Source organism: Talpa occidentalis, unplaced genomic scaffold (assembly GCF_014898055.3).
Source record: "Talpa occidentalis isolate TD23 unplaced genomic scaffold, MPIMG_talOcc4v2.1 talOcc4.7, whole genome shotgun sequence".
Classification (NCBI taxonomy): Eukaryota; Metazoa; Chordata; class Mammalia; order Eulipotyphla; family Talpidae; genus Talpa; species Talpa occidentalis.
The window spans coordinates 97,733,472-97,760,100 of NW_023605083.1; the positions used below are offsets into that span (position 1 = coordinate 97,733,472).

Consider the following 26,629-nt stretch of genomic DNA (forward strand, 5'->3'; position numbering starts at 1 on the left):
GTTTTCTATTCCTAGTGAGGATATGAAGTATTCTCTCTTTCTCCATAAAAGTATGAATATTAATTAGGGTTCAGATAATAGTCAGAGCTCTCTTCTTCGAGGCCTGGACTTGGCAATCGTGCCACTGGTGAAGTCATACTGCGGGAACAGTGGAAAGGCCAAGCTGGGGGAGTATCTGGGCACGAAGATGACAGCACCCCCATCTTCTCAGGTGCTGCGGGTCAGCCCTGCGTACAAAGGAAAGGAATCCATCTCTGTTGGCAGTCAAAACAAAAATTATAACCTAAAACCAGACCCCACCTCAGCTATTTAAAGCATGAACCCAGGACTCAAAAGTGCCAGGTGAGGTGTTTATGACAACACTGTCCAGAGGCATAAATGGAAATTACTAAAATTATAGGAGACTCGGCTATTTAGGGATGGTGACACACATTTCTAAATCTGAATGATGCTTGGGTAGGTGGAAGCCCTTGACATTCCAGCCACCCTTCTTAAGTCCACACAATATGAAAGATACTTTGGGTCTGATCTTATAAACCCTGAGCACGTGTTGGTATTTGCAATTTCGAGCTTCTTAAACAAGACGGCACTTTGTCGTGAGTCTTGGCTGTTCATAGACTTTGGAGAATATTTGCCCTGGCGAAATAGCTGAAGCATTTTAGACTACAAACCAAATGTTTATTTGTGGAATTTAGCCTTGCCCACAGTTTACCAAAATAACAAGAAAACTAGCCTTTTTCTATGTCTGAACTATGTTTTCTTCCCATCATATTCTTGTAATGCTGGGAACATATGTTTAAGTAAAAGAACTCTACAAACATATACTCCTCGAAAAAAGACAGCAGGACCATAATTCATGGGAAAAGTCAGCCAGGTTTTCCCTGAAACATATAACTAGTAACAGACATGTGGGATTTATGTTTATCCTTACTATTGTCTAAAAATGATGACTATCAGTATTTTGTTATTTTAATTGCTGTGTATTTTAGTGACACTTACATACCTTTGTTTCATTTGAAGCAAAGGGAGAATGACAAAACCTACAATTTGATTTCTAAAATGATATATTGAAACCACAAAAATAAGTGCACGTTTATCATGTTTATGTCAACTCTGCTATCATTTTGAGGTCTTTTGTGAAATTGACTGAGTTCTGAAAACATGTTTGAGAGATGGGATTTGGGGTTAGTGGACAGTGATGATTTAGGCAGAGCAAGGAGAACACGGAGATACAGAGGGAGAGGCTATTGGGAGAGAAGGGGGGATAGAAAATAGTGAAAATTATGAGAGGAAACCTTCCATATGGTAAGTTCATCTTCCCGTTAAAGAACTTCTAGACCACAGGGCTCAAAGCTGGCATGTTGTCTACATCAAGTCAAATGGACTTCTAGACATTTAAATGTAACTTTAAAAATAAATAAAGGAATTAGAAGAAATTATAAGTAAATAATCTTGAACTGAGGAAGAACTTTCCTAGCGTAACTCCTAAGGTAGAAATCATAAAGGAAACATTTATACATCTCAGCCTCTGTACATTAAAAACCATAATGACAAATTCTACTACTAGGTATTTACCCAAAGGACACAGAAACATCAATTCCAAAGAGCACCTGCACCCCTATGTTTATAGCAGCACTATTTACAATAGCTAAGCTTTGGAAACAACCCAAATGCCCAAAAATAGATGACTGGATCAAGAAGATGTGGTACATATACACCATGGAATATTACTCAGCATTCAAAAAAGATAAACACATGCAATTTGCAGCAACATGGATGGCGCTGGAAGGGATCATGCTCAGAGAAATAAGCCAGAAATAAAAAGAAAAATACCGGATGGTCTCACTTATAGCAGGAATCTAAAAAACTTAAATAAGGGACCAGGAAAAAGAATAACTATAAGAAAGTAAAAATCAAAATCAACAAACTATGAACCAGAGACACTCTATGGAGGGTGGGAGGTGGGGAGGGGAGGGATTGGGGTCAAAATAAAGGGGTCGCAATTGTATGGGGAATATAAAAATAAAATTTATAAAAAAAAAAAAATGACAAAATGAAAAAGCAAGTGACAAAAGTATCATATAATTGAGATACAGGGATATCAATTGTGATTATGTGGATAATCACAAGAGTTAGGGAACTTCAAAACAAACAAACAAAAAATACTTAATTAATGGGGAAATAGGCCTATAACAAAGACAAGCAATTAACAACAACAACAAAAATATATACAAGGGTCCAGTAGACAATGAGATGACTTTTATGCTATTAAATAATAAAAGAAAAAAGTTATCAGAGATGTGGAAATACAGGCCTCTCATATACTATCGATAGGAGTGCAGAGTAATATAAACTTTCAGTAGGGCACTTTGACAACACATCGTAAATGCCTTTTTTTTAATGTCATAACTTTTGACATAATGATTGCATATCTAGAAACTTATTATAAGGAAATGTTAAAGTTGTTTGCAAACATTTAGCTAATAAGATTAGATTGTGGGTATACCGTTTACGAAAAAGAAGAGTAAGGCACAATATATATATAGCCAATCATGGGAAATGGCTTATAGAAAATTCTAGAAACTCTATCTTATGGAACGTTAAAAAGCCAATAAAATGAAGCTGTGGTAAGAAGTTTAATGACATGGAAAGTATGTATCATCAGGTAGGAAAGCATACATAAGTTGAGGTGAGAAAAGCATTGGAAGTGCTAGCTACTTTATGCAGAATTATCCCATCTTTGAGAGGCATATATATACATATAATTTTTGCATACATACATATGTAAACATACATACAGAAATTAAATCTATGTATATTAGAATATCTGGTTAACTTAGAAATATAGATTTCTATTTCTTTTATGTATCTCTATTTTCTGAAATTTCCACAAGCAATATTTATTATTTTCAGAGAGAAAATTTTTTTAAAAATAATGTTGTGGATAAAGAGTTAATGACATGGAAATCCATTTACAATATTTGAATGGAGAAAAGAGAACATCAACAATGTGTTCCCAAATGCCATCAATTGTGTATTTAAAGACAAACATGATATAGCATGCATAATTGTAAATAAGTTAAACATCATAACTTATCTACATATGTAAATCAATATCATATAGTCATGCAAAAAACCTGAAAGAATATTCAATAACATGGTCAGAAATATCAGTGATTATTTCTGGGTATTATACTAATGAGTGATTTCAGGATTATAGTGTATATGTGTTTTCTCTATTTTCCAAAATATGTTATGCATTTTTTCCCATTTGTAATAGACAGTGATTTTAAAGCAAACTCTGAAGTACCATGAAATCTCCTAGAATGTCAGCCCTTACCCCAGCTTCCAGTCCATCTGTCATCCTGGACCCTTCACACTCCCTCCACATGTCAGAGCTACCAAGTCCTGCCAATTTGTTATAACACCCTTTGTACCTGTCTTTGTTTCCACTGCCCTCCCTCCAGTTCAAACTTCCATTGTTCAGTCATCGCTTTCCTAAGGCCACTTTCCTGCTCAGAGAGGCCCATCAACGCCCCCGCTCCTTCATCTGGAATTGAAGACCCCCACTTTCCACTTATTTCACCCCCATCTTTCTTTATATATCTCCTACACTATCCTTCACAGTCAAAGCGTTCTACTTGCTATTGTTCCAAAGGCACTGTGAATGTCTCCTCGTTTTCTCTGTTTTGAAACCACCCCAAATACCACATACCCAGTTGCCTTTTCCTTTTTCTTTGTTTCCTTTGAGGCACTGCTCAAAATCCACTTTGGGATTCCCATCCCCATCGCCTCAGAGAAAATACATTTCTCCTTTCCAGCCAGTTCATATTACACAGAAAGTAATGATGATACAAATAATCGTTTTTCACCTTCCCTGTTAGATTGATTGTATTTCTTTTCATCCTTCCCACAACCTGGACCTGGTAGGTTGGCATTAAGGTTTGGACACAAACCAAAGGCTATCCAGACAGGAGACTGGTACATTTCTACCAATACAATCCTTTAATAAGCAAATATAATAGCATGGAGTTTAAATGCACAGATACTGTACTGGTTCCATCTTTTTTGGGAGTGTCATACCTGGTGGAGTGGATCCCTAACAGTACCCCACCAGTCGGAGCGTGTTGGGGAAGCTCTTGCGCATGCTCATGCATTTTTCCTGGTCGATGTACAGGGTGTTGGCTTTGACAGCCAGGTTGTGCTCCAGGGTGGCTTTGGTGTGGACCAGCGACTGCAGGGTGTCCTCTGCGTCCCTCAGGCGCTGCTGCAGGGCCTGGATGGTGTCATCCACCTCATACACCTCGTTAACAAGACTGTGCAAGGGAAAAAGCATTGGGTTAGGGTAAGCAGAGGTCACACTTCCTATGTGGTTATTAGCTGAATTTAGAGCAGGGGTGATTGAACTCCCGTTAGAGGCGTGGCTGCTGTGCCGGGTACACATGGAGCCTCCAGCAGCACATAGATCAAACAAACCTCAGAACCACTTCTTACAAAGCTTCAAAGGAAGCAACAGTTGTGCAAAGTCCTGGTACCCAACCAGGGCCACTTCCATTAATTAACACCCAAGATCCAAAAGACAAACTACATACATTTGGGGGATGCCAGCAAATTTTCATACACACGTATCTTTATATTCACACACATCTACGTATATTAAATGTTATATTTACAAAGAAAGAGAACATTTTTAAATATTTGATTTTTTTTAATTAGCAAAAATGAGAAACGTCAAAATGTAGCTGGACTTGCTCACATTTTTTTTCCCATTGATGTTCAGTCAGGAAGCAGGGATGTCCACCTTTACTCAATGGAACCTTCTGATCATCTCAATCCCTCCCTCTCCCCTCACATCCCTCAATCACTAAATCCTATTATTCCTGTCTCTCTAAGAACCTCAATGCATGCCACTGTGCCGCTCCCTCTCTGCTCTATAGGTCTTTCATGAATGTGCTTGTGCTGTCGCTGACCTCAGGGCCTTCACTCCAGGTCTCTGAAGCCTGAAAGGCCCTTAACCCCACTCTTCATCCTCCTAATTTATACCATCCTCTAAACCCTGTGGATAGACACTTCTCTGGGAAGTCCTACCCTTAACCCTGGGACTAGGTCGCTACCTGGTGCATGTGTTCCAAGTACACCAGTCCCAGTGCAGCTCTTGTGCTCTTCACTGCTCATCTGCACCTGCACTGCAGGCCATCAGTCCAAGAAAGCACCAGCTACCTGACCAGCCTTGTTCCTGGCTAGATCCAAGCTTTCTCCTGCAACTGACAGGAAAGCCCCAAAGCCTGTCTGGATGAGGAGCAACTTGCATGTCCTAGGGGAAGGAGGTCTCCCATCGTGGGCGGCAGGGACCTGCCTAAGGTCCAAGTCCACAGGATCCCCCCAAGAACAAGAATCAGGCCCCAGGTGACTAAGAGTAAACACAGGCCAGAAGGCCTGGAGCTCTGCTTCCAAGTCCCCTGCAGCAGCCTGAGGGGGTGGAGGGCAGCAAAGGGCCCCCCTGAAGAGCTCACAGAAGCAACAACCTGCAGTGGGAACATAGACATTCCATCTACCTCCTTTCATCTTAGAACATTCAACTGTTTTCTTCCTTGCACTGGGGGAGGGAAGAAGTTGAAATTTAACTGCCAAAGTTTCTTTTGGTCTCGGACTAGTAAACACAAAATCTGAGAACCAATCTCAAAGTATATTTTGTTGTTGTCTAGATCAAGTTGGATGAATTAAAAAGGAAAAACTTTTTTGAAGATTTTAGGGTATAAAATATCACTGGCAAAGAAACAGACCCTGGGGAGGGGAGCTGCTGCACATGAGGTAATAGGATTTATTTTCCTAAATATATTATCCTAAATATCCCTGGTTGTTTATCATTGCTTGCTGGGCCTGCCTCTTCTCTCCCCACCAACCCCAACCCCCATTCTCATCACCCCCAACCCCCACCCTATGCCTCTTCCACTCCCTTCAAAAGGAGCTCTGAGCCTAGGTAGGGATAATTTATGAACCTTTACTCCTTGCAGCCAAATACTAGTCTAGTGGAAATTTTATCTGTAAGGGAACCTTTAGAAATATATGTTAAAATCAAGGTTTTTTTAAAAAACAGAAATTCAAGTTACATAGAATGCAGACAGCCCTTGTTTTCCTACTGCTCCATGAACACAGTTAGGAGGTCCTACACCTTCTCTCAGTTTTCACCATTAGAAATTCATATTTCATCATTGTTCAAGGGCACATTTTACTCTCGGTTTCCTTGTTCTTGACATATCACAGACAGCTGTTCTGCTGAAACCACTCATTTTGGGCGTGGAGAGGGAATTTCAGGACTGAAAGTGTTTTGCATTCAAATACATATAAAGCTACCATAGTTTTGTTTTTTTTTAACAACTATCAAGATTATTTAAGTAAAGCAGAGCCCGGTCTGGCCTGCCACCAAAGACACCAAGAATGTGTAGAATTACTTTTGAAAGAACCCATTTAGAAATGTTTTAAATGAAAATAAAAGCCTTGGAATGAAAACAGCTTTTTATTTTTTTTCAGCCCTCACTTCCTCCTAGTCTAGGGACTTTATTGCTCTTAGCATGTTCTGCCGAATAGGGAGAATAATTTCCTCTCCCAGTAATACTCCTGAATTCTGCTGTTGCTACTTCATTTTGGCAACCATATTTTAACAAGAAATCTTTACAGAAACAAAAGTAGGTTTTGTCCTAAAGTCAATAAAGGAACAGAGGAAATAGATGTACTACAGAATTGACAGAAATTAAAGGAAAAGCAGATTCTGTTTAGCTGTGGAGGGGAGAAAGCAAAACTCTTTCAGCTTCTCATGAGCAGCTGTGAATGCTTCATTGTATGGTAATTCCAAAGGCAAATTAGACCACTGTGTATGTCTCATGGCCATCTGAACTATTTATTTCCAGCTCTAATTTTGATGGCTCTGCAGAAATTTTCAGAGAATGAAACTTCAACTCAACTTCCTAATAATATTTACATAAAACCACAATTCATGATCAAATCTGAACTGGCCAAATGGGTGTATTCTCACTACAGCCTCTTCTGAAGCAAACAAACGCCTCAAATTGCCTTTGCCCAGTGCCTGTCTAGCCACTGGAATGGAAGGCCACTTATCTTAAAGTGTGTGTGTGTGCGTGTGTGTATGTTTCTAGAACACACTTTGAGAAACACATAGCCTGCATGCACTCCTGAATGGCCCAGTCAATACAGCCAGTGCAGAAGATGGGGGACATTTGCATGTATTCTAAAGCATGCTTCTTTGTATCCAACTCACACAATATGCAAGGCATACATGTAGGGCATTTGCAGGAGCACCCTCTTTGTGACCCTCAGTTTCATCCCCTTTTTGCCTGTTTTGCCAGCTCATCCAAGACTGTCACTGAGAAAGTCAGATGAGATCAGGCACATGACTGGAGCATGGTAAAAGCCCATGCAATGTGGAAGCTGGGAGAAGCAGAAACAAATACTTGGCATGGTTGAATAGAGCTCTGCAGGGAGACGGGCAAGGATTCAAACTGTGGCCAAGTCACTTAACCTCTCCTGCCTCAGTTTCCTTATTTGTAAAGTGAAGCTTCTGAATGTAGTAACAGAAAGTGCTCAGGACAGTCCAGCACAGAGTAAAGTCAATAAATGGTAGCAGTTATTATTATTCTCACCATCACTGCCTTTATTATTATTTTATTACTATTGGCCTTACAAAGATGGCTCTTTCCTTCCCCTCCTGGGAATCCACCCTTGTTTCGGGGAGCTCAAAGTGGCTTTATTCCTAAGATAAAGGATTTCCCCACTAGACCTGAAAGGATTTGGGAATTCAAGTGCTGCCCCTTTGTTCCTTCAAGTTGCTATAAATTTGATTTGCCTCTGCATTACGGAGCATTTCATGACCTAAGAATAGCAATGATGAAATCCAGAGAGAAAAGGCAGACTAGCAGGTATTGGGAAATTAGAAATGAAGCCAGAATGTGGAGGGGAAAAATCTTGACCAATTCCTTACAAGTCCATCCTAAAAGGAATCTTCAAAGTTAAAATAATACTAATAAAATACATGTAGCGTTTAGTAGATGAACTGTGGTGTTAGATTCCTCCTGCCATGTATATGTGGGAGACGTGCTTGATGAAGACCAGCTGTTTTCAATTTCTACTGAGAACAGAACAAGCTGAGATGAGCTACATGAGACCACTGGGGGTATTCAGCAATTGGTGAGGATGGTCTCAATGATGAGAGCAGATAGTAACCGCCAAAAGAGGCCCTCGAGAGCAAATGGGTGGAAGTTAATAGATAGGAATCCACGGCAGTGGTACCACAAGTCCCTCTTCTGACACATCCCCAGCCCTGAGAAATACAGTCAAGGAGCTCTGTGGCTTCTAGGCTAGGTGTTCTGGAAACAGCAAAGATTCCAGGGAAGTGCTAAGGAATCCAGTGTTATGTTGGCTCCAGTTTACTGGTTTATGTCCACTTACACCCCAAAAAGGGGTATGGTGTTGATGTCATTACCACTTTTTTTAAAAAGGTAAAATATACAAAACACAGAATTTACACATCTCAACCATTCTTAAATCTACTGGCATTAAGTACATTTGCAATGTCACACAATCATCACTACCCAGTCTCTTGTCCTCCCAAACTGAAACACTATGCCCATTAAAAGCCAGCTCCCTAGTATTGAAATTTTTAAAGAAAGTTCCTAGGGATGATGATTTTGTCCCTCCATATTGCTGGCATGTAGGCAGAACGCTCCTTTATGAAGAGCACAGCGCGTGGGAAGAGCGAGCTGCCCCTCGGGCCAGGAAAGCCCTCCAGCCTCACCGTAACTGAGCCATGTCTCGGCACAGCTCTATGTTCGGTCTCCTGGTGCGCTCGTCCAGTCTGGTCTGTGCCACCTTCAGGAAGGCAGACTTTTCCCTGATGGCCTTCTTGATGGATTCTATGGTCATTTCAGTCTGGAAAATCTCCTGCAGGACCTGTACAAAGAAAACAAACCCTTGAGGCTTTGGTGCAGTGCCAACTTCCCACCTCTGGCTTGTCCATTTGGTGCCCAGCCCTGGCCTCTCGGATGAGGCGGCTGATTCACTGAGGGCACCTTGCTTCTTCCTACTCTGTTCCCAGGAGTCTACCCTGTGGGGCTGCCCCGCTCACCACCACACTGGAGAGGGGCACTGCACATCCATGCCCAATGCTCAACTGAGGGCAGACTCAGCCAGGTGGGAGGACATACACAGAAATCTGCAAATGCTACAGATGAGAGCATTCTTGCCACCCTGCCCCCATCAGCAGTTGCTGAACTGTGAATTCTGGCACACACTCTTGTGAAGTGTGGAAAAGGTGAGGCCAAGAAGTTTTAAGTGGTTCTAACTTCCCTCCTCCCATCAATCAATACCTCTTTTTTTGATCTCCCCCCTCCCAACCCGGCTCTTTTTTTTTTTTTTTTTTTTTTTTTACAAACTTCCAGCTAGTGGAAGATTTGCCTTGAAGCAAATTAAGTTCAAGCTTCAGGTATCCCACTAGTAAGGGCAGACCTCTGGTGATTTTGTAGTCCTGATTCTCTATGCTTTGTCCAAGTTGCATAAGCCTGAACCCCTTCCTGGTTCCTCTCTGTAAAGCAAGCCCCTCTCCTTTACTCTGAAAACCCTTCCATCACCTAAGACCTTGGCTTCTGCTGTCCCATTTCTCCACATTCCCCCCACCACTCTCTTTCTTGTCCTAGACCCTTTCCTGGGGGCTGGAGACACACCCAAGTACCAGCTAAATTTTCTTTAAACCTCGTATCTTTATCACTACTCTCATCCAATCCCTCCTGGGTGTTCTCCAGTGGGTCCCACCCACCCTCTCACACTCACTGCCAAATGTATCCAACCAGGACCTGTGCTCACTCCCTCACTCCCTAATGTCCCTGCATCCAGCCCACCCCCACCCCCCCACCCCGCCTATTCTTCCATGAAAGTTCACTTACAAAGCCCAGGACGAGTCCACTCAGCTGTCTCCCTCTCCTCGAGACCCTTGCCCTGCTCATTTTCTCTGCTCCACCGCTGTCCTGATTCTTTCCTTTCTCTACGATTTCTCACCACTTCCTGGGAAGGGTTTTGTCCTCAGACCCTTCCTCCCCAGAGAGATCTCATGGAACCATACAGCTTCACACTTGCGTGAGCCAGGCACTCTTAAACCTGTCATTTAGGCTTTCACTTCTCTCCCAAGCTTTCAACAAGCTGCTGAAATCATTGCATTGTTTTTATCACCACAGCCACTCACAGCCCTGCTCCTTGAAGCCTTCCCTATCTCTCATCCCTATCTCTCACCCTTGGAAACAATCGCTCCTTCTGTTAAAGAAAGGTAACATTTGACATGTTAGCTCTGAGGGGTTCTGTCCATACCTTCCCTATGGAACACATCATTTTCTACATAGAAACGTCTGGTCTGCAACAGGGTTCCCCAGTTCCCTGCCCCACCCAAGGAGGTGGAGCTGAGCAGGAAGAGGAGAAGCAGAAGAAGAGACTGAGAAGGAAGCAGGATGGAGCCAGGAGACCTGGAGGAGGCGCATGGAGCCTAGAGACACGTGAAGAAACTGAGCTTGTCTTTTGGTCATGGACTGGGTGACACAGATGTGGGTGAGACCCATGGGGAGGTGACAATGGCAGCTTTTACTTGATGTTGATTTTGCTCCTTTCCTTCCGGGCTTGTCCGGTTGTTTCTGGCCCTTTTCTGTGGGTCCCACTGGAGATGCTTTAGACTTGTGGCAGGCTTTGGGGCCGCTCTGGCCGACCCATATGGATGGAGTTTTACCCACGAGGGGATCTTTGGGTGCTTCATTTAGAAACTAGACTACCTGTATTGTTTCTAGTTTTTATAAAGTTCCTTCCCATTAAAGTGTCATATGTTTTGTGTTGATGCGGCGGATGGCAGAACCCATTTAGAATAGGCAGGTTAGATAACAGTCTTACTCTAACGTACAGGAGGGCAGGGTCAGTACATGATTCCCATGTGTTCCCAGGAATGCCTACTGCAGGCTACTGAATGTAGCTGTTATGGGATGAGATCTATCCTCTTTCCCAGCTTATATGTTGACATCCCAATCCTCAGGCCCTTGGAGTGTGAGTGTATTTGGAGAGCCTTTAAAGAGGTAGCTGAGCCAGAATGAGGTCATTAGGGTGGCCCCTGATCCTATAAGATGTCTGTCTTCGTAAGATGACTGAGATGCAGACACACAGAGGGGAAGACTATGTAAGGGCACAGAGAGAAGAAGGCCATCTACAGCCCAAGGAGAGAGGTCTCAGGGAACACCCACCCTGCTGAGACCCTGATCTCAGACTTTCAGTCTCCAGAACTGGAGGAAATTAATTAATTTCTGCTATTTGAGCCACTCGGCCTATAAAACCTTGTCTACAGCAGCCTGAGCAAACTAATACAGTAATAAGTAAAAATGTGTTGAACAAAGGGTCTCCATCACATTAGCCTTCAAAAAGGACTTCTTACTATCCAGTGACTACTTTTTCATCAGTATTTTCTACAGTCTGGCTACAACCTACCTTCTCAAACTTTTCTCCCAGGACACAGACAATCCTTGCCAACCTAACTGCTCTCTTCATAGGCCCAAACTCAGCCTCTGATAGGCTTTGTTCAAGATGTTGCTCCACCTGAAACATTTACTTTTCTTCCAAACCCCAATTCTGCCTGTATTTGTTGTTTGGCAACCACAATTTGTAATTTTCTGTTGTATGCCTCTCTTTTCTGTAACTGCAAGCTTCTTAGGAATACAAACTATATTTCAGACTTCTCTTTGCCTTCCACTGCCTGTAGCACATTGTCTGAATCGATAAATACTTGTCGCCCACAGAAGACAGCCTGAGAAGGGAAGGTGAATTGCTGAAGTCTGGGGAAACATGGTGCCTGCAGCTGGGAAGTATCACCTTAGGGTGACATGGACAACAGTATAAGGTTCTTAGGAAAGAAACCATAAACCATATGCAGCATAACCCACAGTGATAGGAACTTCAAAACTGACTCTAATGGAAGAGCCCCCTGCTTATCTTGAAATACACAAGTTCTATCTGAATTCTTCTTTTTACTGTCATTGTAAAAAGTGCTTCTAGGAGCACTTAGAAAAGTTTAATACCAGAAAAGCTTTGAACTACCTAATAGTTTCCCATATTTGGTTTTGTATTCCAGAAAAAGGGCCTGAAATAAATTAACAGAAAACTTTCCCACCATATGTTCTAATAATAAATTTATTTCCTAGTTACATACAGTGAGACTCATTAAACTTTAATAATAATATTTTTGTTTCTAGTAAATACTAAGAAACTTTCAGTGCACAGTGCATTCTTTGTGTTCCAAAAACCAGTGGATTTCATTCTGACACCTGGCTACCTGGGTAAAATAAATGGTGGGCTTTGTACTGGTTTAGATTTTTCTTGGTGTTATGACCCATGACCAGGACAACGTGTGCCTTGGGGCGTCTCTGTGGGAGTGATGAGAGATTTGTGGTCCCAGGGCCTCCCATTCTAGCTAGGTCAGCTAAAGGGTCCCACCAGCGCTTGATTTACCTTTGCTAAGTGAATCTGAATCTTATTTTTAGCATCCGCAGTCTCAGCAACGCGATTGGTGAAAGCCACGTTCACTTTGTTGAAATGATTCCACATCTCATTGGCAGTCACAACCAAGAGGTTTTGAATGTCGTCTCTTAGCTTGGCAGATGCTGCTCGTTCACTCTGGGAGCGGAGAATATTGTCATCCGTAAATTTGGCCCATGACTCGGGCACTGAGACCCTGCAGAAAGGAAATAGAACCAGACAATGATGGCGATGATTGATGCAGCTGGTCTGCCGGCAACTGTTCATCCGTGAAAGAGAAACCCCCAAGACACCGGTCCTGGTTTTATGCAATAAAACAAGCATCAGAGCAAAGCTTAATTGCTCCTTATTTAACTGCTGCTTTTCTGTAAAGCCAAAGTATAAATTAAGTCCTCTGCCAATTTAGGAGTGAAGGAGAGACAAATTAATGAATGGTGCAGGTATTTAGACTCATTACAACGTTGTAGGGCCTCCCTGGTGGCACAAGGGGCTAAGCACAGCCCTGTGAAGCTATGTGCTATCTGCAGCCTCTGCAGCATGAGTTTGATGCCTGGCTGGCCAGGGAGCTACCCACATGGCGCAGCAGACCACTCCTGTCTCACCTGCTGCTCCCCTCAGCAGTGTATTTCAATCATTCTGCCTGTTCTGTTCCCCACACTGTCTCTGGTGAATCCTCTTACCCCTGCACCTCTGGACTGTACCCCAGTTCTTGTATGCATAAATAAATAAATCTTTAAAAAAAAACAAATATGTTGTGCCAGCCTAATAAGCATTTAAAAAAAAAACCCAACCTCTCAGTAATAAAAGTGCTACTAATGAAAACAACATACCAATAACCCTTTATCAGAATAGCAAAGAGTGAAGAGAATGATAATTTGTTGTATTTGGATAAAGATTCTCTCATATCCTGCAGCTAAGAAAGTTGAATTGGTACAACCATGCTGGAGGATAAGAAGCAACAAATATGAATAATCCAGCAATTCTGCTTCTAGAAAAAAATGTATGGAGATACAATTGTTAGAATATTGTATTGGTTTCAGGTATACAACATAATTCAATATTTGTGTCTATTGCTAAATGATCACCACAACAAGCCAACATCCATCACCTCACGTAGTTACAAATTATTTTTTCTTGTGTAAGGACTTTATGACATCTATTCTCTTAGCAGCTTTGAAATAGTCATGCTTCATTTAAGGAATGACACTGTCAATCAACAACAGACCTCATTCATGACAGTGGCACCTCTACAGAGCCTAGGTGTGCAAGTAGGTCGTTCCATCCAGGTTTGCATAATCACACTCTATGACATTCAAACAAGACAAAAATCACCTAACAATATGTTATTCAGGACATGTCCCCATTGTGAAGCAACGCAGGACTGCATACAACACCGTATTGTTGACCTTAGACACCATGTTATGCATTACATTTCCAGGACTGAAAATGCAGAAAGCATCATAGATTTACACGTCATCCTTGTGCAGAGGCCATGCTCATCTTCTCTTTATCCCTCCAGTCTTACTTTCTGTGTTGCTGAAGTAAGCACTCTAGAAATTTATCCTAAGGAAATAATTTACCCAAAGTCCTATATGGAAGGATATTTGTTTTCAGTAATATTTTTGCCAATCCATGGAAAACAAGAAACCCAAATGCCCAAAAGTAAAGAAAAAGTTGATTAAATGATGGCACATTTAGAAAGGTATTTCATAGAGCATACAAATTCATATTATAGAAGTTTATGTTTACAATGTTTTTGATACATGATGAGGTGAAAAGTCAGACTATACAAGTGGTATGGTGTACTACCACTATTTAAAAATACAAATCTATATCTGCATGCTTGGAAGAATATTCTAAACACTAACAGTGAATTGTTAACATTGGATGTCTCGGGTGATAGGTTTATGGGCGATATATTTTTTGCTTGTTGATATGATAGGATATTAAAGGAGACCCTTACTGTTGAATAGAGGTTATAGCTCAGACCTGAAGACTTGAAATAACACCTCCATGCTTCAGACCCTAACGTTCTACAAGGGGCAGCTAAAGATTCATGCTGGAACTAGAGGAGGCTCTTCCTGGAGGGCTAAGTGGACAGTGTGAAATTCCATCCCAGAAAACTGCCTGACAAAGCAGAGGAGGCTGCTTCCTGCTCACCTCTACCAAGTACAAGGCATTTCACGGGGCCACTTAGGACATAGAATCTGAATTTGATTCACACCTGAAAGATCTGAAAGTGAAAGTGATAAGTGGCACTGCTCCTATTACAGGAAAAGAAAAAGACAGGCTGCTTTGGGGGTGACCAGCCCAGAAGAGAGTCTATTTGGGGTTCATTTTAAAAAGAGAGCAGGGACATGAGTGTAGGGAAATTTTGGGAATGATGAAAATTAAACAATGTATTTTATTGTAAATGAACTTCAACCCAAACAAGGTAATTTCTCTAAAAAGAAAAAAAAAAGGAAGGGCTAGAAAAGATCATGAACCCTAGATTGCATGCCAAGATCTGGCAAAGAAATCACTGACATAGCAAGCTGAGCTGATAGTAGTAATAAAACACTAATCTGTATGTCAGCTTGTTTCCCTTTATGCTTATCTGTTTTCTAGGTTTTCTGCATCAATCTATTGTTATCATAGATGGAAAAATTAACAACAAATATTCTTTTACAAAAGAATACAGGCTGCACGTGTCAGGCCTGACTGCAGAACAAGCACGTTACTGGAGACTGTCCAAGAGGGTTGACCCTGCCACGTCTCCCCATGTTTTCCGTTTTAGCCTATACGCTGTGCCATTTTGAAAGGAGAATGAATTGACATTGACATCATAAATGTCATTCAACTTACGTTGCATCAACCTTCTCCACCCCACGGAAGAAGCTGACGCCATCTGAAGTATTTCGCAAATGGTGGCATTTATCATCGATCCGGTAAGCTGTCTGTTTATCACTCAGGTCCTTTTCCAGCTCATGCTGGGAAGCTCTGTTAGCTCTAGAACACAGAGTGGGGAGACAGAACTTCAGCTTTAGGTAACATTGTCCAGCACTGCCCTTCCATGCTGGAACCCACTCCCTTCTGCTCCCTGAGTCTCCTCCTACACACAGTGTTGAAGTTGTCACTTCAAAGGAGCCTTTTCTGGACTCCCACATATGTGAGTAATTGGAAGAATATTCTAATGCCCTCACAGCCCCTTTCATGGGGTGAGGTGGGGCTTGGGAGAAGATGTACAAATAAACAGAAGCCAGGTATCTGGAGCCCAGACAGGACATGGTTTAGAGTGATCTGTCCACATCTGGGCCTCCTTTTCCTTCCTTTTCCTTTCTATATCCTAGCCATTCTCGTTTCTTTGAGTGCAACTCCCTGAGAACTTGTAAGGCATTTATAACCCAGCCTCTCTCCATCCATAAGTAACTTGAGTTTGTGGTCATGCTAGATAGAAGTTTGCGAGAAAAAAGAAACCAAGGGTCAAAATTAGCCTGCAGGGAAGGTGTCAGAGTGCCAGAGAAGAGATCAGAAGGTCCATGTGCTCTGACAGCCACTGTCCTGGGTAGAAAAAGGCCTGGTTTGAGTTTGGAGATACATAGGGTGCCAGGTAGAAAGGACATCCGACACTCATTATCAAAGAGAAAGTCCTAGGAGATGAACATGGGAGACAGGAGAGCCACATCTCTGTTCTTGGAATAGAAGTTCACTCAATAAATAATTAATAGATGCCTACTACATGCCAGACACTGGGAGATATCAATATAAACATGACAAAGCAAACATCTCTTTGCTGATTTAGTTTCTATTCTGCTGGGAAGAGGCAGGTAATACCCACAATGATAAGCAAATCATGTGTTTTGTTAGCACAAGAAAACAAAAAAAAAAAAAGTAGGAAAAAGTGGGCCATGAACCAGATAGTGCAGGGGCTCACTGAAAGAAGCCCCTGGGTAAAACAAGAGACCACTCATTGGCCCACAATTTTAATGGATTATTCTGATACTGTGTAGAGAACAGACTGCAGGGAATGGGAAGATTACTAGGATCCAGATGCAGTTATCCAAAGAAGAGGTGATGGTGGCTTGAACCCAGTGGCCAGTGTAGCAGGAAAGAGATGAGAAGTGCTCAGAGTATATTTTAAAGATAGAACCAAGATAACCCCCTAGGGGACTGGACATCAGTGAGAAAAAAGGAATAGAAGGTTTGTAATCAGAATAGCAGAATTCCATCAACTGAGATGGGTAAGGATACAGGTGAGGAGGCTGGAGAAGACAGAAGTTGACCCTCTGAGCTTGAGTGTCCATTAAACATTCCAAGTGGACATACCAAGTATGTTGTTGGAATTTGTGAGAAATTTCTAGGCTAGAAATAAAAGTTTGGGTATCATTAGCACGCAGGTAGAAAAACAGAACACTGGGTGATTTTAATCATTTGTCTATCCCCACACCCTAAAATGGTCTTGGTATATGGGAGCCACTCAGTAAAGTTTGCAATGAATGAGTTAATTCTAACTGTGATTTCCTTTTAACTTAGCCAATGCCTGAATGAGTCAGTTGAGTTGAGCTCTTTTTGTTTGTTTGTTTGAATTTGTAAAGTATAAATGAGGGTGGCAAGATACAGGCTATCTATGTTTGTGTGCAAAAGTGAAAGGTGAGGAAGCTGCCTTTCCTGGCTTTTCTGTATTTGGTCTCTTTCTTAAGGTTATTGTGTTGAAACTCTGAAATTAGAAAACCTTTCTCATTTGTGCTCTGGGAATCAGATGACCTATGGGTTTCCCCTCTTGGGAAGACACTCTTGACCAGGAGGTGCTGACCTCAGAACCTCCTTCATAGGTGCATGAAGCAGTACTCCATTGACCTGTCTTGGAGCCCAAGGCAGGAAGAATCTTGACTGCCATAATGGTGTCGAATGAGATTCCCTTTTCAGCCCAAATCTAAGTGGAGGGCTTCATTGTGGCTCCAAAACAAACATTAGGGGCCACATTAGGGTGCCAGGTGGAACCAGTGGCCACATTAGGGGCCCAGAACCCCACAAATCCTTGAGATGTCATTCCAGAAATTTCAGCCTACTGTGTAGTAAAAGAAAGCTTCACTCTCTAAAGGATCACAAGCAAAAATTGCAAGCAAGGGCAAATGCAGAGACAGAATTTTCTGTCAAGGCCTGCAATAGGCCAGTAATGAGGCCATTGGTAAGAGGGATGATAGGACAAGGTGGCTATTCCATAGTGGGACCATCTAGGCCAAGAAGAGCAAAGAACACAGAAGATGGGCAGCACATTCTGGATTACAAAAGAAAATCAGGACTAGGAACTAAGCCAGAGGAAAACAGAATAGAAATGATTCTTTGAACTATAAGATGTGTTCCTAAGGAACAGAAACCAGAAATTAATATCAGTACTGTACTGCCTTACATTTATAACTTAAGCATGTGCAGTCACCTTTAGTTAACCTTTTACTTTCCTCACCAATTTCTGGATCAAAGAACAGCTCAAGGGAAAGCTCAGCCATCTAAACCTCACTGACCATCCCTTCCCAGTGTCAGCCCTGAAGGGTAGGACGGGAGACTGAGTAAGCAGAGCCACTTATTCCTTTAGGTGTATCACGTATTTTCCTTGAAAATATTAGTATAAACAGAATCATCATCTCCTTTGTGTGACACATTCAACAGTACTACTTTCCAAGGCCATGACCTAGTGAACACTGACCTTCCTTACTCCTATTTCTATTTTCCTTATTCCTGTGACCTTCCTATTAAAAGTTAGACTGGCTAATACTTTTTCTATGTTGACAGCTGTTATCATTGCTGTCATCAATTCTTAAGACTATTCTCACTGCTTGATTATTACTGTCTGCATGCCCTTTCCCATACCATAAATGCTATCTTCCTGTTATCTACTGTTGCCGAAAAAAGAGAGATTGGTGTCTGACAAAGATTGGAGATGGCAGTGGGAGTCAGTGAGTGCGGCAATAGGGTGATCGCACAGCAGGTTCTCCCAGGAAATCAGGGTGAGTCTCCAAGGAGATATGTGAAACAAACATGTAAGTGAGCCATATTTATGACTTTTCCAACTGCTGGGCTGAACTTACACAAACCAATCTCTTATCAAAGAATAAACCTTTTAAGTTAAAAGAATCCTTAGCCACACTCCCAGTTAGGGCAGAAATTCTTTCTATGGCTTCTCAAAATTATTCTTTAAATAAAAATATAAAGCAAGTATTCAGTTAAGCTTTGAATAAAAACGTGTATGTGAACTTGTGTCTGCACATGGGTACACATATGTGCATTTCCATATCTGAGAAATCCTTATAAAAGAGAAACCTGAATGGGAGACACGAAAGTCTAGATTCATGATACATTTTAAATCATATGGAGAAATAAAGTTCTTACGCAAGTTGGGCAATGGCCTTATCCAAATGCAGCTTCATCCTTTCTTGACAACATAGAATAATATCAACTTCCTACTCATTTGAGAAAAGAAACACATTCATTAATGTTTTCATCCTTGAGTATACCATCAAAATCAATAACATAGCAAAACATTGAGGAAGGAAAACTTTGTTTCTGGAAGAACTGGGAAACAAAGCAAAACAAGTTCACATCCACTTCTTTACGTATATGCCCCATGATATTATCATATTAGACTGAAATCAATCCTTTATAAGACTACAGGGAAATTATATTATGGAACAAGTTGGGACAGCGTTCAAATAATAGGAGGATTTTTACTTTTTATATATGGTCCTTAATTAAGACCAAGTTATTTGTAATTGTAATAAATAGTAAGCAATTGATTAGTGAGTTCATTCTGGTGATGTACAAAGCTGGATTTAAATGTGTAACCTTTCTATACTATCTTATGTGTCTTCTAAGACAAAGCAAATCAGGGAAGGAAAGAGGGGGCCCAGAAAGGGACTTGTCTCTGGCATTGCATGTAACCTCTGAGAGACCCTGCTCCCCCATCCAAACACAGAGGCTGGTTTCACTTCCAGAAGTGGGGCCGCCTGCCCTCTGTCCTGTCTGTGCCCTGCAGGCTGGCCCCCACTCTTGCACAAACACTGCCGAGCCACATCTCTCCACTTGACCACCTGGTTCTTTGATGCTGCTAAGATGTATATTCTATGGTTCAACATGCGTCCTATCAGAGATTTTTTTTTTTTTTTTAAAGATTTATTTGTTTTTATTTATTTATACAAGCACTGGGTACAGTCAGAAGCACGGGAGGGTGAGAGAATTCACCAGAGCCAGAGCGGGGAGCAGAGCAGGCAGAAGGACCGAAGGACACTGCTGAGGGGAGCAGCGGGCGGCAGGAGAGGTCTGCGCGCCATGCGGGACCCTCCTCCGGTGGCCGGGGAGCAGCCGGGGATCGAACTGGCGCTGCAGAGGCTGCGGGCAGCTTTGCAACCCAGCGCTCAACCACTGAGCCACCGGGGAGGCCCCTATCAGAGATTTTTTAAATAACCATTCCCTCCCCTCTGAAATCCATGCACATCAGAAAACCTAGAACTTAATTTAGTACCAAGAAGGTATTTAAAAGTGCACAGACTCATTGCTTCCATTTTCTCAAGCAAAAAAGTGATCATACTGTACGTACAATCTTGTAACCTGAGTTTTCATTTTAAACTTAAACATTTTTTCCATAATATTAAACGAGACTGTGATGAACAACTTCAATAAATATTTAGACTGCTGCCAAAGGGTATGCCTTTTTTCAAGATTTTGACAAGTACAACCAAATGACCCTTTGAAACATTCTATCCATTTGCAATAAAAGTATATATTTCTCTTTTCCAACACCAAGTGGCCATTGTCACACCGCTCAATCTTTGCCAATGTGATAGGACCCCCCACCCCATAAAACAGAAGGGAAGCCTGCTGCCTGTGGCCATCAGAGAAATCACCTGGGAGGGACTCTTTCAGCCCCAGTCAAGCCTTCAGATGACTGCAGCACTGGCTGATGGCGTGGTTTCAACACCACAAGAGACCTTGAAATGCAGCCACCCCACTAAGGTGTTCATGGATTCCTGACATACACAAGCTGTGTGAGATAGTGTCTATTATTATCTTTGTTCAGGTTTTTGGATACGTGTTATTCAGTAATAAGGAACTAACACAAATTTCACTTTGTTCCAAGAGGATGAGTATTCCATGGTGGTGGATTCTGGTTTCAGTGAAGTCCTATGTCTCAGAAAAGACAGATCAGGAGATCTTTTACTTGTTAGCCAAACTGAATAACTATGGAGACACCATTCTCAAGAAACTTCTGTAGCTGGAGTGTTTGCTTTCTTCTTTTGAAACCCAAAGGAGAAAAAAGTCACTTATCAGGAGGAAACTAGCCAGCTGGAAGCAGCCCCAGAGCCTCAGCCTGAGCTCAGAGCAGCAGTGCCAGCCCACAGAGCAAGGCTGTGTGAGAGATGGCTCTGAAGGGCCATTGGTTTCAAAGTTTAAGGAGTTAGTGGTCTGGGAGGACCAGCAAAATGGTACCATGATCAATTCCCAAAGAGAAAGCATTCCATAAGGATTTGGTGAATGTCGCTGGTTGAAGATGAGTAATAGTCAACAGAATTTATGAGAAAATATTTTGCTGCACTCACATTTTTCAAAAATAGACCTTTTGAGGCTATTTCTTTTCTTAGCTAATATTTATTGAGTTATTCTAAAAAGTGAGATAAATTTGGTAAAAATTTAAAAATAAGCTAAAATTTCATTACCTTGAGTAAACTACAGGATACATTCATGACATGAATTAATTGGCAGCAACTAAGGCAACCCCTCATCTAATGAACCATTACTCTAACTGCAGATTCAGGTATTTTGAGGTAAAGCAGTCTCTACTGCTGACCTAGAAAATATAAGCCCCTGAAAATAGTAGTTCTTATAATTTTTTAAATGTTTTATTGAGATAATCATATTCAATAGAATTGATCTATTTAACTGTACAATTCAAGGATTTTTATTGTATTCAGTTTCCAGTTACCACCAGAGTCCATTTTAGAACATTTCATCATTTCAAGAGAAACCACATACTCCTTAGCTGTCACCCTCCCCAAATTTCTAATCTCTCAAGCCTTCTTCTCCTAGGCAACCATTAATCTACTTTCAGCCTCTGTAGATTTCCTTATTCTGGATATCTGATATAAATGGAATTATACACTATGTGGTCCTCTGTAACTAGCTTCTTTCACTCTGCATAATGTTTTCAAGGCTCATCCACAATGCAGAAAGTTCCAGCACTTCATCCTTTAATGTGGCTGAATAACGTCCTATTACATGGATATATCACATGTTATTTATCATTGATCATTTGATGGATGTTTGGGTTGTTTTTAAATGGCTGTTGTGAAAAATACTACCATAAATCTTCATGTTTTTCAGTAGGCATGTATTTCCTTTTCTCTTGGGTAGGTGTGTAGGAGTAGAATTACTGAATCATACAGTAGCTCTATGTTTAACCATTTACCAAAGCGATTGCATCATTTTATATTCCTACCAGGGTATGAGGGTTCTAATGTCTCTTCATTCTTACCAATACTTATTACCTGTATTTTTCAGTATAGTCATCCTAGTGGGTGTGAAGTGGTATTTCATGGTAGTTTTATTTGTATTTCCTTGATGACTAATGATGTTGAGCATTTTTCATAAGTTTATGAGTAATTTGTATACCCACTTTAGAGAACTTTCTGTTCAGAGCCTTTGCCCATTTTTAAAATGGGATATTTGAGTTGGGTTGTATTTTTGGTTTTGAGTTGTTAAAAGTTCTTTTTTTTTCACATTTTATTTAAATTTTACTTTTTATATTCCCCGTACAATCACAACACCCTTATTTTGACCCCAAGCCCTCTTGGTCTAGAACCCAATCCTTTATAAGGTATATGATTTACAAATATTTTTTCCATTTTGTGGATTATCTTTTCATTTTGTTGATGTTCTTTAATGCATCAAAGTTTATCACTTTGCTAATTAACAATTTATATATTTTTATTATTTATGCTCTAAGCTTTGTGTTAGATTTTAAAAACTATTGTCTGCTCAGAAGTTACAAATAATTCTGCTTGTTTTCTTTTAAGAGTTTAAGTTTTTAGTTCTTATATTTAGGTTAAGTACCTGATCAATTTGACTCAATTTTTATTACATGCTGTGAGGTAGGAATCCAAATTTGGTCTTTAGCACATGGTAATTCAATTGTCTCTGCACCATTTGTTGAAGAAAATATTCCTTTCCCAGTGATAGTCTCATCACCCTTGTTTGAAGACTAAGTGATGATAAATATGAGGTATAATTTTGAAGTCTCAAATTCCACTCCTTTGATTTGCATGTCTGTATTTCTGTCATTATTACTGTCTCATGTGCTATAGCTTTTGAGTAAATTTTAAATTGAGAAATGTGAGCCCACCAACTTTCTTCTTTTTCATATTATTTTGGCAATTCTGCATCCCTTGAATTTCCATGTGAATTTTAGGATCAGCTTATTAATTTCTAGAAAGAAATCAGCTAGGATTTTGGTAGAAATTGTGTTAAATCTATGGATCATGTTGTGAATATTAACATCTTACTACTTTAAAGTCTTCTAATACATGAGCATCATATGTCAATTTATTTTGATCTTCTTTAATTTCTATCAACAACATTTTATGATTTTAAAATCAGTGATTCTTAATTGTATTCATCACAGTTATCTGAAGAATGTTTTTAAATATCAATGCCTACCAAGTTTCAGAGTCAAGCAGCCAAGTTTAAAATAACAGTCTCTTAGAAATATCATAGTATTTTCATGGGCAAATTGATGAAGTGAAGCTGTCAGAAGTTGTTTATAGTTTATTTCATATAGAACATCTCAGGATCAGAAAAAACAAGAGCCCAGGGGATATTTGCTGGTAAATTTACACTGTGTAAAATGACAAAGTAGATGCTATATTATTTTGATTTGCCAGATTCACCAGAGTCTGGAAAGAAGAAACAGCAGAGCACAAGGACTAGAACTTAGAACAAAATCATATTTAACTGGTGAAGATGGGAGAGAACTTAATGTGAGAATCAACATAATAGAGCAGAATTAATAAGTTTCTATATGGCAATTTGGCAAAATATAATCAAAAACTTTCCTAATGCATATATACTCTGACACACCAATTACATTTTTTTTAAATATATCCTAAGGAAATAATCAGAAAAATTTAAATTTAAAATGTTAATAATAATAATAGTTGGTAGACTGCAGTATCAAAAAAGGAATGAGATAAGGAAAAAATAAATTCTGCAAAAAGAGGATTTTTTTAATGATAGCATTTTCACATTATGGAACACAATGTAACCATTACATTAAAGTCATATCTTAAAAGGATATGGAGTGAAATGGGAATAATATCCCAGCATAATTTCTAAATGACTAAAGTACTTTGGGGGTTGGGGGTGAGGTAAGGTGAATAGACAGAGCAAAGAGGGTTCTTAGGACAGTGAAAATAGTCTATGTAATATTTTGTTGATGGATACATGCCGCTATACATTTGTCCAAACCCTTAGAATCTACACCAAGAATGTACTCTAATGTAAATATTGGACTTTGGGTGATTATGATGTGCCAATGTAGTTTCATCAGTTGTAACCTATGTCTCATGCTGGTGGGGGGTGTTGATGGTAGGGGGAGGGGAAGTGATACATATTTTTGGTATATTGGAAACCCCTGTACCTTCCCCTTAATTTTGCTGTGAATCTAAAACTTCCCTAAAAAACTAAACCTTTTTTAAAAAGCACTGCCTTACAACATCCTATATTTAAGAATAAAAATTATCCAACAAAAAATTATTCAAATTCATATCTACATTATAATTCTAATCTTGGAAATATGTCCGTGTATCTTTGAGTTGGGTAGTATCTCTCCAAGAATGATTAATAAAAAGACAAAAATACTCCAAAATTAACATTAATTTATGGTTAATTGAACTTCAAGTCATTTTTATCTTTTTTATCTTTTTCTGTATTTTAAATTCTATTGATGAACATTTATTATTTTTATAACCAAAAATATATACTTTTCTAAACATATGAATATCTGATACCTAACTCTTTATTTACAAGGAATCATGTAGCATCATTTTTACTTATAAGGTTTTATGTATCATCAGATTTTTTTATTCTATCATTGAACACGTTTGCAATTAAGTTTATTGGTATTGAAGCATTTGCCCCCTACTTACCGTCAGCAGTTCTGATTCCACTTCATCATGCACTAGATCTATTCCCATTCTCTTCTCTCGATGAAACAGACATTCTCGGGCTACCTACACACAGACAGGAAAATGGAACATACCAATACAAACTGACTAAAATCAGTAACTAGCATTTCCAATGCTTGCTTCTAAAGTAAGTAAACAGACGCTCCCAATACCAATTTTTCAAGCCATTGTATTAAAAATCTAACATGAAACCAACTTTAACAACACAGTAAATCCTTGCTGCTAATTAAAGGGTAGAGTTAGTTCTTCAAGATAGTTTGAAAAAAGATTCTAATTTGGAGAACTAACTAAATCAAGTAGATTGAGCCCCAAACCTTAGCATCAGAGAAAATTTATTGGCATTTATTTCTTCTAGAGAAACAGTTCAATAACCTAAAATATAGTCTTCAAGGTATTTTTTCCAAATATTTCCTGTTGAACAGAATGAGGGAAAACAAAGGATTATCTTTAAGGACACCAAAATATTTGTTTAGCCAAAAACCCAAGTGATTTTTTAAGTACCATGAATTGTTTTCCTATTTACAAAAATAACATGACTCATCCTTTAAAGGGAAAAAGTATATAAAAACAGTAAATGAGTGGGCCAAACATCCATCACTATTTTGTTTGTTTTTAACAAAATAGAAGTTATAATCTTAGAATTTTAGATTATACTTTTTAGGTTTGACCTTAGACCATAGTCCTAGGCCACAAGTGGTGAAATATTCTTCAAGACTAACTGTATTAATGACTCCAATAGAAAACATCTTAGGTTGCTAGCAATAAATTGTATATGAAAGAACATTATGCAACTGTTAAAATACTTTTTTCAAAAAAATGTTTCATGACAGACAACTGTATAAAGTTTTAAAAAGCATAATATAGCATGTGCACTGTAATCCAGATTTTGTATCACAATTTTTGAGTGAATCTCTAATTCTCTTGAAAGTACAATTTATATTTACTAGAAGACAAGTTAATGAGATGAAGGGCATTCTGATTATTTTAATTAATGTGTGTTAATAAATTCTTTCCAAGAAGTTTCTACTCACCCACAATCTTACCAGCAATGTATGGAAATGTCCATTTTTTGCACTTTAGCCAACCCTAGATGTTATAGTTTTCATTTCTGTAAATTTGATAGGCCAAAGATGGTTTCTACTTTAATTTATTTTGTATTTCTATTACTGAGTGTTAACATTTTTCCTAAATTAGTTCATCTTTTGTATTTTTTGTTGTTTTGAGATTTATCTGTTTAGGTCACTAACTCAAATTTTAATTAGGACCTTCTGATAATGTGTTGTTACCAAATATTCAAATACACAGGAACATCTGAACAAAAATTGCAGGGAAGAATTCAAATCAGATTAATCTCATTGAAAATAATAGCAAGGGATGTATGGTAAACTGAATCTCCTCAAAATGAAGGGGTAAATGAATGTCATTTTAAGGATTCTTTAGTGTAAGGTAGCTGGGTGGGTAGTGTAGACTAGAGTAGGAATCCTCAAAATTTCTCCAGCCCTCAAAGAAAAAGTATGAAGGACTTCTAATCCTAAACAATTCATGATGAGTTAATTTTAAAAAGATATTGGTGTACTATTGACCTTACGTTGGATTTCCAATGAGCATATTTGTGTGTGCCTATGTCTTGTGGGTAGGGGGCAAAATAAGACATAATGGTGTGCAGGGAAAGCAATGACCAAGCAGTCTGTTCAACAGATGGGAAGATGGCATTTCCATCAAAAAACAAGTGTCTTGTCAGGGTGTCTATTTAATAAGCCCCTTAGCTTTGCATTCAGAACTCTTTCTATTTAAAGAGCTTATATAGTTTGTATAATGTATAAAACCAGCAATAGTTTAGCCATTACAAAACA

The 26,629-nt window shown here is 39.7% G+C and overlaps 1 protein-coding gene and 1 non-coding gene across 2 annotated transcripts in view; both read right to left on the reverse strand.

Moving 5' to 3' along the window:
• Positions 1-3,979: 3,979 nt before the first annotated feature.
• TEKT3 (tektin 3) overlaps positions 3,980-26,629 on the reverse strand; it is a 33,146-nt gene continuing 10,496 nt past the window's right edge. The window contains exons 3-8 of the mRNA XM_037494390.2: positions 24,738-24,821; positions 18,934-19,004; positions 15,412-15,555; positions 12,541-12,763; positions 8,810-8,964; positions 3,980-4,316 (exon numbers count right to left, since the gene is read on the reverse strand). Of these exons, the coding sequence (XP_037350287.1) occupies positions 4,100-4,316; positions 8,810-8,964; positions 12,541-12,763; positions 15,412-15,555; positions 18,934-19,004; positions 24,738-24,821 (894 nt within the window). The 3' untranslated portion in view covers positions 3,980-4,099. The remainder of the gene's footprint in view (positions 4,317-8,809; positions 8,965-12,540; positions 12,764-15,411; positions 15,556-18,933; positions 19,005-24,737; positions 24,822-26,629) is intronic.
• On the reverse strand, positions 14,010-14,116 carry LOC119233097 (U6 spliceosomal RNA). The gene has a single exon (XR_005122260.1). It is a non-coding gene; the product is annotated as a U6 spliceosomal RNA (small nuclear RNA).